Below are 11,909 nucleotides of genomic sequence, written 5' to 3' on the forward strand. Positions count from 1 at the left end.
TTTTTCTCATTTTGTCTCTCATAGTTGAGGTATACCTATGATGAAAATTACAGGCCTCTCTCATCTTTTTAAGTGGGAGACATTGCACAATTGGTGGCTGACCAAATACTTTTTGACAGCTCTGTATATATATATATATATTTTTTATATATATATATATATATATATATATATATATATATATATATATATGAGTGCGTGTGTGTAACATGTTGGGTCACATAAGTGTACAACATAACATTTTGTAAACAACAATGAAAATTGCTTATTTAATATCCTAAAATATCAACAATTTAACATATACAGTGAAGCAATAACAACAACATTAATGTTTTTAAATTCCTATTAAATAAGATATTGTAGCCTGATGCATATTAAAGGGTCAAATTATGTTTATTTGTATATTTCCCCATGACGTCCCCACATAAGTATTTGTGTCAAAGCCCTCTGTGCTCTTTAACCCTTTTAAATACAGCTTTTTCGTCAATTCATGATAATGTCTAACTTGTTAGCTTAAGACAAGCTGATATGTGATATGATATGAAACTCACCCGCTTTAGCCTAACGTCAGTGCTGCGCTGTGGGCTTCTACTCCTCCGAGCTCGAGGCGACCTCTCCTGCTGTCTGCCCGATGAACGGTCTCTCCTGTCCTTTCTCCTGTCAGGTGATCTACAAATACAGTTCACGAAGCATCTTGTAGGAAACTACTGACTTGTTGATCATCCCCACATAACTACAATGTGTTTAACGAAATATCCAGTTAAAAAAGGAGCAATCGTGTTTATTCGGCTGAGCTGTCATGAAGATAAACACAACAGGCTGTGGGGTATAAGGCGCTCACCTGCTGTCTCGTCGTCTCGGTGGAGGGCTGTTGCTGCCTCGGCCGGAGCCTGAACTGGATCGGCGAAGGCGCGGAGGCCGCGCGGGACTCACTTTTTCTTGCTTAATTTTTGTCTTTACATCCCGGACAGGAGATTCTCTGTGTCGTCTCCTGTTGTCCATTACGAAATGAGCTTGCCTATTAGCTTCGTAAAAAGTAAGAGTCGTTCATACCAAAGGGGAGCATGAAAACAGATTTAAACCGCATTTACGAAACTTCCATGAACACTTCCGGTTCGAAGCTTGTTCGCTGAAAAAATGTGTCCCTCCTTTGAAAAGTAATTTAGTTCCGCTTTCTTCAGAGCTTCGGCGTACAATTTTAAAAACAAGAGAAATATTAATAATATACAATGGACAACTTACTACAAATTTTAACTTAAATAAATGAAATTATGTAAATAGCTAAATAAATATGGAAAAAAGAAAAGTAAAACGAATACAAAGTGTCAGAGCATATACACTGCTGTTCAAAAGTTTGGGATCATTACAGTTTTTAATGTATTTTAAAGAAGTCTCTTCTGTTCATCATGGCTGCATTTATTTGCCCCAAAATACAGAAGAAACAGTAATATTGTAAAATATTATTACAATTTAAAATACTGGTTTTCTATTTTAATATACTCTAAAATATAATTCATTTCTGTGATGCAAAGCAGAATTTTCATCAGCCATTACTACAGTGTCACATGATCCTTCAGATATCATTCTAATATGCTGATTTATTATCAACGTTGGAAACCGTTGTGCTGCTTAATCTTTACTTTAAATTTTTTTTTTTTTTACCTGTGATACTTTGTTCAGGATTATTTGATGAATACAGATTTCTATTTTAAATAAACGCTGTTCTATTTAAAGTTTTATTCATCAAAGAATATCACAGGTTCCAAAAAATAGGTTTCCACCATTGATAATAAATCGGCATATTAGAATGATCTCTGAAGGATCATGCAACACTAATGGCTGCTGAAAATTCAGCTTTGGTCACAGCAATGAATTCTATTCTAAAGTATATTAAAACAGAAAAACATTATTTTAAATTGCAATAATGACACTAATGGCTGCTGAAAATTCAGCTTTGGTCACAGCAATGAATTCTATTTTAAAGTATATTAAAACAGAAAAACATTATTTTAAATTGCAATAATATTTTACAATATTACTGTTTTGTTTTTTTGTATTTCTGATCAAATAAATGCAGCCATGATGAACAGAAGAAACTCCTTTAAAAAACATTGGTTACAAACCTTACTGATACCAATCTTTTAAACGGCAGTGTATCACTTTAATATTTAGTGCCACCCAGTTGCGAGGTTTGTCTCGTGTTTTAAAATCTAAACGTTAGAAAATATTTCTATGTAAATTATTTTAATATACTAAATACTTAATAACAGTTATTGTTTTCTCCGATTATTTTGACCCTTTCAACGGCTCTGCTTGCTGGGAAAGAGCAGTTGTTATAGCAACGCGAAACAACAAAACCAAACTTTTGCAGCGTGACGAGGGTGCTCGAATTCTTCCAAATCATACTAAAACACATAATTTAAAACATTTCTGTACATTTTCTTGACACTTCCAAATTGTAACCATGATTCTCCCGACGGACTCCTTGCTTAAGTATGATTGTCCGGTGTTGGTGAGCAAGAATACAGAGAGGAAGTCTCCCAGGGTAAGCACAGTTATTGTATGTACGTTATACGACTAAAAACAAACCTGCAACCACCGTAAAGTATATCTTGTTGTTGTAATGAAGCCTGAACGTTTATTGTTCTTATCTTCTCTCACATTTTATTTAGAGTCGCCCTTTGAAAGTGAGTCCCCAACAGATAGTAGAGAGCGGCCCAGTCCCACCTCCACCCAAACCCAAGAGCCCCTCAGCGGATGCCAGCAAACAGCAAACCGAAGAGATCCTTAATGCCATTCTACCACCAAGGTAAAATAAACTAAGGGGTTTATTAGTATATTTATTAAACATTTTCTTTAACTGGGTGCTGATACTATCATAACATGGTAGTTTAGTTGCATATTTGTTTACGTCACACAATGCTTTTAAAAAGTTTGGGGGTCAGTAAGATTTTTGACAAATACAAATGTCTAATTAAAATAAATGCTGTTCTGACTGCTGGCTTCCACACAAATATTAAGCAATGTTAAAAAAAAAAAGTTTACTGACCACCAAATCTATTGGTAAATCTATCTACACAGGCTATTAGAATGAGTTCTGAAGGATCACCTGACAAGACTGGAGTAATGACTGCTAAAATTCAGCTTTGCCATCACAGGAATACATTTTAAAATATAAAACAGTTGTTTTAACTTTAACTTACCTTTCACAATAATGTTTATATTGTATATTTGATCAAATGCAACCTTGGCGGGCATAAGAGACATTAAAACATTTTTAACAGACCCCAAACCTTTCAACAGAAGTATATAAATCTTAAAAATGGTTGTTGCAGGGAATGGATGGAGGACAGCCAGTTGTGGGTGCAGGCGGTGTCCAGCGCTCCGTGTACACGCATGGACGTCATTCATTTGCAAGAACAACTGGACAGAAGCCTGCAGGCGAGGCAGGCCAGAGAGACCGGCATCTGCCCTGTGCGCAGGGAGCTCTACTCTCAGTGCTTCGGTAAAAATAGACATATTGCAAATTAAGTGTCATATTAATAGCTCTTGAGATTTCCATGGCATTCCCTCTTTCAAATCTCTTAGATGAGTTAATCAGACAGGTCACCATTAACTGCGCCGAGCGGGGTCTCCTGCTGCTGCAAGTAAGAGACGAGATTCGCATGACCATCGCTGCCTATCAAACACTGTATGAGAGCAGTGTGGCCTTTGGCATGAGGAAAGCACTTCAAGCAGAGCATGGAATGGCTGACATGGAGAACAAGGTAAATTATTACTGAAAGCATTATTCCAACGACTTCTTACATTATTATACTTATATTCTAAAATAATTCAAAAATTATGAATATTACATTTAAAAAAACATTTATATACATATAAAAAAATATATATACATTATATATCATAAATGTAACCTATAACAATTTGTAACCGTAAAGAATATCTTTTGTAAACAACAAAGCAAGTTAAAAAACTAAACTTATACAGTGACACAATTACAATAACTTTTATCTTACCTTATATTTTCTATTAAATACAAATAATATACTTCATATAAATCATGTTATATCAACTTGTTAGCTGAAGACGAGTTTACTTGTGATTATCTTCCTCTTGTAACAGAAAACAAAAACTAATTACATATACACAAAAAATATATTTTGAATTTATAATGAAAGTCAGTGGCGTCCATCACAACATTAGACCCCATTGACTTTGATTGTATGCACACAAACATTTATTTTTTTCAAAATATCTTTCACGTACTGCAGAAGAAAGCAAGTCATTATTTTTAAAGTAATAGCTGACAAGCACACATTAAATTCCAATTTTCTGCTCGCTGAGATACAAACTCTTGGTAGATTTTAGAGTTAGAGAGTGAGAAGCGAGATTTGGAGAGGTTGTTGAATGAGCAGAAGGCTAAATGTGAGGCCATTGAGAGACGGGAAGCAGAACGGCGGGAAATTGAGGAAAAGAAGCATGCCGAAGAGGTCCAGTTCCTCAAACGAACCAATCAGCAACTCAAGGTAAAGCAGAGATCATCATAATCATGATTTCTGACATTATTTTTTAGACTCATGTGCTGTAATTTATTTTTTTAGGCACAGCTGGAGGGCATAATTACCCTGAGGAATAAGGCTTAAATATCATTAGAATAATACACTAACTCTCATACTGTTTCAGTGAATAAAATATTTATTAAAGCATCTGTTCTGAGTATTTATTTTTTTCCTCCAAATAAAAGAAAAATAACACATGTAGATAAACAGGTACATGATCCACATTTCAACACTGCAGAATCAGGACACTGACTTAAGTTAAAAGCTCTGAAAATGCACTGTACTGAAATGAATTAGTTGTAGTCATAATGTTCAGGACGATGGCTGGTGAATAAAGTGCATTGGAAAGACTGCATCACAGATCAACCAAACCTTCACTTTTTCACAAATCACCGTGATTCCACACCAGATGTTCCAACCTAGCCACCGACTTGACCTTGAAAACAGGGATTGATGTGACTGGGTATCTGGCCAGGTATTATCGCTTAGCTCGTTTGGCTTTCTTGCCATCCGTGGGCATTTTTCTGTTCTTATTCTTGTTCTTGACATTGTGCGTCTCATAATAGCGGACCCCCACTTTCTTCACTTTCTGGGCACGCTCCAGTCTTCTTTTCTGTTGAGGTTGAAAAGTTCAACAGAGAGAAGGAGATAAGTTTGGTCTCAAATTTATGTGATATGTTTGGACTGAGGAATCAAGATGACTGAGCTGGGAGAACAGTGTATACCTCTTTAGATGTGAGTTTGGAAGGTGGTGCAGGCTCATCTTCCAGAGCTTTCCTCTTTTTACCCACATTCACAGCTGGAAAACCAAAACAGGATGAGTGTCATTACTCACTTATTTGAAGACACCCCTAATCATTGACACATCTCTGAAAAGATTCTGTGGAATTATTTAGTGAATTCAACTGGATTTGCAAGCCTATTTGAAATATTTTTTATATTGCTGTCAATATTAACATTTAATATTATTGTCAATATATAAATACTGTGAATATACTCCTTTTGAAAGAAATGTGTTGTTCTTAAAAGAAATTCTTTTATTCAGAAAGGATGCATTAAAATTAGTCAAAAGTGGCAGGAAAGACTCTTAAAAAGTTTTCTATTGCAAATAAATTCTGTTCTTTTAAATATTCAAATCATCAAATAAACCTTAAAATGTATAATTTTTTCCACAAAAATATTAAGCAGAACAACTGTTTTCAACATTAATAATAATAAAAGCTTTTAAATTAGCATATTAGAATGATTCTTTGAAGTATCACATGACATTGAAGACTGAAGTAATGGCTGCTGAAAAACCAGCATTGCTATCACATGAATCAAATTTAAATATAAATAATAAAATATATTTAAAAAAATTGCAAAACAGAAAACTAGTTTTGCAATTTAAAAGTTATTTTAAATAAACATTTTTGACCCCAAACTTTTAAACAGTATAAAATGATAACAAATATTTAAAAAAAAAATCCATTATATAACAAGAAAACAAACAAATAAGTAAATAATAGTGCTTTGTTGTACATTAAATACACAGTTCTAGAGGCCATGTCTTTTACTACATAAACATTTGGCATTAACTTTGGTTTCCCTTTCAGTCGGTCACTTCCGACTTCTAGGGGTCACACTTGGGAGCCCAGACACTTCTGACATCATTGAGAAAAGACCAATGAAACTGGCGAGCAAAATTTGCATAGCTGGCCATGCCCCAGGCATCTGGGTAAAAATAGGCCAGTGTGGCATTTGCTCACTCGTGCTGTTCTTCGGAAGCCAATGCAGCATCTCTTTGGGAGATGCAGCACTGCATTCGCCTCTCAATCTCCTCTTCGTTGGATCTTTAGAATAAGCAGCGGTTTCTTTCTTGCCCTCACACAGATAAGTGTAGTGAGAGTACCCGTGTGCTTCAATGCGATTTTTGAAAGCAAATTTCCTCTTAAAAGTGCAGTTTCTCTAAAAGAGCTTCATGGATGGATTTGTGTGCGTTTACAACATGCCTTTCCATCCCGTGACCTTCTGGTTGCAGGTTGTACATCTCGCTCTCTGACAGGCACGATTGCTGTGCTCAGTGTTTGCTGAAGCAGCTTTTGTGGGTGGTTTATGTTCTTCTTGTGAGGACATGGCTACCGGCACATTGCACTCATGTCTTGTGTTCATTTTTATTTTATTTTTTTATAAAGATAAAGAGTCACCTCAGCTGCTTCCCATCCTGGCCCTTCTACTTCTGGGTACGATGCCTCGATGATGTGCACTGAAGGAGAGCAAGGAGAAGTTGCAGGAACAGTTCTGCCGGATGAATTCCCGGGAAACTCATTCCTCCAACTGCACGTATTCTCTAGTAAGAGTTTCTGGGTGAGTTTGAGAACCTGTGTTTACCCAGGCAGCAGAGAGCATCAGACTTGAGTGGATTCCTCCACCCTGTCCTGATCGCTCTCTCGCTTGGTTCTTGATGACCGAGTGCAACACTCAGCTGCACTCTGCCCCAGTTCCTTTCTTCCCAGAAGTGCACAAGGAGTTGATGAAATCGTGGAAGGCACCTTTCTGCTATAACACGATACACTGGCTCCTCTGTTCTCACCACCCCTGACAGTGGTCCAACAAGGAAATATATGGGGTTTCCCCGGGTGGAGAGCGATTGCGGTGCATTTGCACACAAGACGCCGCCAGCTGGAAAAGCCATCCGAGACTCCTGTCTAGAGCATACAAGTTATTTCGTCCTTTGTGGTGAGAGCTTATGCTGCTTCTGGACAAGCTGTGTCCGCTCTGCACGCCATGGCTGTCCTGCAGGTATTCAGGCCAGGGTCTGCACAAGAGTTGTCCCAACCTGAAGCATGCAGGAACTGTGATCGGTGACTGACTATGCCCTCTGGCTTACAAAGCTCACGGTGCAGGCTCTGGGGAGGGCGATGTCCACATTAGTGGTCCAGGAGTGCCACCTGTGGCTCAATCTGGCAGAGAATCGGGATGCTGAGAAAATGCACTCCCTCAACGCCCCTATTTTTCAGGTTGGTCTCTTTGGTGACACTGTTGAAGAATTTGCGTTGCAATTCTCCACGGGCAAAAACAAACAGAGGCCATTAAACACTTACTGCCTCAAACTCACCCAGAAACTCTTACTGGAGAACACGTGCGGTTGGAAGAACGAGAGGTTCCAGGGAATTCATCCGGCAGAACTACCCCATTACCCCCCAAGCAGTAGCCTTTGTCTGTTCATCGCCAGGGATGGCCCCCTGCGAGGACTGCTGAGGCCCCGCAACAGTCTGGGCCGGCAAGCCTGAACAGCGGCCAGTCAATGTGGCACAGCCAGTCCTTTCCTCAGGATGCTAAGAACCCGTGAAAGGCTTCGTACCGAATCTGAGATGGGCAACCCAGGGAGGAGGGACCAGCTGACCAGCCTAGCTCCACTTCCACTGGGAGGACGGGAGGTGGATCCTGCTGGGCTCCGACTGTCTGCCACATAGCAGAGCAGTCACCATATAGTCATTAAAAGAGCAATTTCCTCCTTCCCTAGTCACACTCCTGGCATTTCTGGCCCTCCCATTTGCGACGGCCAGATACTAAGATTGTGCATCAGAGCCTGTTTGGACACAGATTCTTTGCCTCCTCATATTCTCCTCATATCCTCCTCAACAGGTCAGAACAAAACGAGTGAGCAAATGCCACACTGGCCTATTTATATCTGGATGTCTGGGGCGTGGTCAGGTATGCAAGTTTTGCTCGTCAATTTCATTGGCCTTTTCTCAATGATGTCAGAGGTGTCTGGGCTCCCAAGTGCGACCCCTAGTGTCGGAACTTTGACAAAACGTCTCCGTTCCCTCCATCAGGGAGCGAGGGTTACCATACGTAACGGAGACATTAGCTGGTTGTACCTTTCTGTTGCTCATTCTTTGCACCATTCTGCTTTGCTATGGTTTCATTGAACACCTTCTCAGAAAGGCCTTTAGGAATTCTGTAAAATATCAAGACAACATTATAATATCAAGAGATAAGAGCAAAACAGTGAAAAATCTAAATCAGTTAATCAGGCCACTGCAACAGGGCAAGAGTTAAAGGGATTGTTCACCCAAAAATGAATAGTTATCATTTTTGGGTGAACTATCCCTTTAACCTCACAGAACATTCTCATTACCTTAAACTAAAATCATAACTTTCTAGATTATAATTTGAAGTAATTCTATGTTTGTATCATATTATTATGATCTTAAACAAACCGTATGGCGGAGAAGTGCTTTGACTTGGCACGATCAAGAAAATGTTTTAATTTGGCAATCTTCTCATCTATCTCTTCATTCACTTCACGTGTGCTCCTTTTCTCTGCTTTGGTTGGGGAGCCGGAAACAGTGGATTCTTCTTCCTGTTGTTCTCCAATCTGCTCTTCCACTTTTTCCTCATCCTCCTCATTTTCCTCATCTTGCTCATCTTCTGACCAGGAGGGATCCAGTATGTCAGGTATCTCAACAGGTACAAGGTCCTCCTCGCTGAACTCCGGAGCGACGTTTATTTTGCCAAAGTTCTGCTTGACATTGCTGAAGATATTCTGGATCTCCTCCATTTTCTGTCTCAGCAGCTTTTGATCTTCCAGCTGGCTAGATGAGGCCCCCTCCACATCCTGAGCTTCAAGTCTGTTTCCCAACTCTTCCTTCTCAGTTTCCATCTCAGGCATTTCCAGCATCGGTTGTGCTTTGTTCTGAGTAGAAAGATCAAATGTCAGTTTAAGACTATAAATGTTTAAGTGCGCATTAGGGTCTGCCAGTATAAAGACAGGCAAAAAGTAATTTTGTTGGCCACAGTGACTTAAAAGAGGATTTGTACCAAGTAATTCAATATGCATTAAGGAAGTTAAATAGAAAATGTCTTCTGAGGTCTTTAAAAACAACATAAAGCTCTAATTTTAGCAAAACATGCAACAGTGATGATCTTGGAAAACATTTTTGAATATTACATTGAAATTTCCAAAGACTGAGCAATTGTTTTGGCTAAAATAAACTAAACTTTGTGGGATATTAAGAACAAATGTCCATTTACCTCTTCATCCATCTCGCCTCCTGGAGGTTTCACAAAAAAGGGGATGCGTCCCCTCTGCCAATCATTCAAAACCATTTTAGATACAGTAGACAGATCTGGCTCTCCACCCTATATAAGTGGAACAACACAAAATACCAATCATTACAGCACCAACATGTACAGTGTTTGGACAGAGATAAAGATGTGAACAAAAAAACAACCTACCCCCTTTTTTTTGTATAAATATCTGATTCTGTACTAAATCTTAGTGGTTTTGGCATTAGAGTATTGTAAATTGGCTATCCAAACTTAAAACTAAATGTTTTCCACCGGCTTAAAGTAAGCAAACTGTCACATCTCAATCGGACACTCTAGAGGAAAGAATAAACAAATGTGCCACGAGGACCAAGCTGACAGTTCGTTTTATCAGATACTCCACAATCAGGCCAGACCTTGAGCAGTTTTCCGGTGCGAAAGGCAAGCTTTTCCAGGAAATCCTCGGCAGAGCTCCAGGACGGAATGCGGTATGTCTTCTGGATGTACTCTGCTTTGGCCCTCTCCAGCACTGCTCCAATGTGATCCTCTGGATTTCGGATCTTCTCCACTTGAACCTAAATGCAACAGATATAAAGTGAGCGGATGAAGCAGCTGGGTAAATGAATGGTTGACTTTAAGAGTCAAGGTCATCGTACCACTCCCTTCAGCACAATGTCAGTCTCACTGTCGTCGGAGGGATAGACGACGCCAGGACAGTCGATGAGAAAAATGCGTCTCATTAGTGTGATATACTGCCAGACCTGTCAGAAAGAAAGAATGAAAACAGTTGGTTATGGCATAAACAAAGTTTGAGCTTGAGCCATCTGACAGAATGTCCACAGATTCATCAATGACCTCCATTTAAGAAACCACAAGACCGAAAACATTTCAATATAACGAACTGCATTTAAATATATGCAATTTATAATAACTTTCGACAAGTTAGCAAGCAGTAAATTAACTCTTTAAGTTTATAAAACTAAATAGATTGTATATGAATATTACTGCCTGGCCAAAGGCCTAAACAGTGATTCAGGCAAACGTAACATTTCAACATAGGAAAAACTAGATAAGGAAGCACAACAATTTTTAAGCTATTAAAATCAAATCAAACCTATCTATCTATCTCATAATCGAACTAGAAAGACTGTTGTAAAAAGAAAGGAAAATAGGAGACAGAAAATGTCTACTAATTGAAGAATCACTCAAATCAGGGCACACGGGAAATTTTAAATGATACAATTTATCATTTAAAACATAAACACAAGAGCGTGGATGTCCAGATTTGTTTAGAATTTGATTTCAATCTGGCCTCCATCAGTGATGTTTTTCCTTTGCCTTGCACTTTCACTCGCTCTCTGAAAAACCATTTCTCAGTTCCATGTTTGTACAAGAGGAAAAATTTGATAACATAAAAAAGTAATTTCACACAAAAACATGAATACACAAAAGTTGCAGCCAAAACCAAAATGCTGGAAACTTAAGCCGTCCAAAATGTTACCACATGTCAGGAGCTGGCAGGTAACCTTACACTCGCTAAAAAAAACAGAATAATTTAATGTCATGTACAAGAAGAATCCCTCAATCGTCTAATGTTCATGATCAGTACATGACAAACACAAGTACATGTTATAGGAGGTCTATATAAGACAACTTAAAATACAGTGTAATGGGGTTATTATTAATAGTGTTTTTTGTCATTTTTGGCCCCTGGTTCACAGCTTTTGTCAACAATCATATACACTGTATGGAAAATAGCAGCATGAACATTGTGCTAAAATTCTCCTTTTGTGTCCTTAGGGAGAAAAAATGTCAATAGATAAAGGCATGTGATTGGCTAATGAGAGAAATTTAAGGAAAAAAAATGCTTTTCTCATTCAATGTGACTATACAACAATAATAATAATTATAATTATATCAAATTACTTTATTATTATTTGTGAAAAATATATTATTAGTTAAATATGAACATTAAAAAAATCAAAGAAATATATTACTATTGCAATAATATTATTGTACTGTAAAATAATAATTTTATTTTATAGAACAAGTATAATTTCAACTACAAAATGCATAAAAATGTTTTTCTCAGAATTCACATGGATCCTACCTTTCAGGTAGGAGAAAACAGAAATCCATATGGATACGTTAAAATCACATCTCTGAGATGGAAAGAAAAAGCTTCTGAGGTCTTACCTTTGTCTCACCAGCAAGGGGTGCCACGTTACAGACTTTTTTGGAGCGCAGGGTATTGATAACAGAGCTCTTTCCAACATTGGGGTAACCAATGAAGCCAACACTGATCTGCTTTTT

The 11,909-nt window shown here is 38.1% G+C and overlaps 3 protein-coding genes across 3 annotated transcripts in view; 1 reads left to right on the forward strand and 2 right to left on the reverse strand.

The window, feature by feature from the left end:
- Positions 1–1,134, reverse strand: part of LOC107597115 (smad nuclear-interacting protein 1-like) — a 3,472-nt gene extending 2,338 nt beyond the window's left edge. The window contains exons 1-2 of the mRNA XM_016288049.1: positions 842–1,134; positions 552–669 (exon numbers count right to left, since the gene is read on the reverse strand). Of these exons, the coding sequence (XP_016143535.1) occupies positions 552–669; positions 842–1,002 (279 nt within the window). The 5' untranslated portion in view covers positions 1,003–1,134. The remainder of the gene's footprint in view (positions 1–551; positions 670–841) is intronic.
- Positions 1,135–2,284: 1,150 nt separating this feature from the next.
- LOC107597116 (axonemal dynein light intermediate polypeptide 1-like) lies at positions 2,285–4,686 on the forward strand. The gene is made up of 6 exons (XM_016288050.1): positions 2,285–2,545; positions 2,673–2,809; positions 3,336–3,505; positions 3,589–3,767; positions 4,365–4,529; positions 4,605–4,686. Exons 1-6 carry the CDS (start codon positions 2,465–2,467, stop codon positions 4,644–4,646), a joined length of 774 nt encoding a protein of 257 aa, XP_016143536.1. The 5' UTR covers positions 2,285–2,464; the 3' UTR covers positions 4,647–4,686.
- A 5-nt stretch (positions 4,687–4,691) lies between these two features.
- LOC107597117 (nucleolar GTP-binding protein 2-like) overlaps positions 4,692–11,909 on the reverse strand; it is an 18,899-nt gene continuing 11,681 nt past the window's right edge. Inside the window, exons 9-16 of the mRNA XM_016288051.1 lie at positions 11,793–11,909; positions 10,253–10,357; positions 10,013–10,171; positions 9,582–9,689; positions 8,768–9,243; positions 8,426–8,505; positions 5,288–5,361; positions 4,692–5,175 (exon numbers count right to left, since the gene is read on the reverse strand). The exon at positions 11,793–11,909 is cut by the window's right edge and continues 6 nt beyond it. Of these exons, the coding sequence (XP_016143537.1) occupies positions 5,041–5,175; positions 5,288–5,361; positions 8,426–8,505; positions 8,768–9,243; positions 9,582–9,689; positions 10,013–10,171; positions 10,253–10,357; positions 11,793–11,909 (1,254 nt within the window). The 3' untranslated portion in view covers positions 4,692–5,040. The remainder of the gene's footprint in view (positions 5,176–5,287; positions 5,362–8,425; positions 8,506–8,767; positions 9,244–9,581; positions 9,690–10,012; positions 10,172–10,252; positions 10,358–11,792) is intronic.

This window comes from Sinocyclocheilus grahami, unplaced genomic scaffold (assembly GCF_001515645.1).
Source record: "Sinocyclocheilus grahami isolate Dianchi unplaced genomic scaffold, SAMN03320097.WGS_v1.1 scaffold228.1, whole genome shotgun sequence".
Taxonomy (NCBI): Eukaryota; Metazoa; Chordata; class Actinopteri; order Cypriniformes; family Cyprinidae; genus Sinocyclocheilus; species Sinocyclocheilus grahami.

Bases quoted from the DNA above. Each gene is read 5' to 3' on its own strand.
- LOC107597116 (XM_016288050.1), top strand. From the start codon at position 2,465: ATGATTCTCCCGACGGACTCCTTGCTTAAGTATGATTGTCCGGTGTTG. The intron at 2,546-2,672 runs GTAAGCACAGTT...CATTTTATTTAG, and splicing joins CAGAGAGGAAGTCTCCCAGG to AGTCGCCCTTTGAAAGTGAG. The intron at 3,768-4,364 runs GTAAATTATTAC...AACTCTTGGTAG, and splicing joins TGGCTGACATGGAGAACAAG to ATTTTAGAGTTAGAGAGTGA.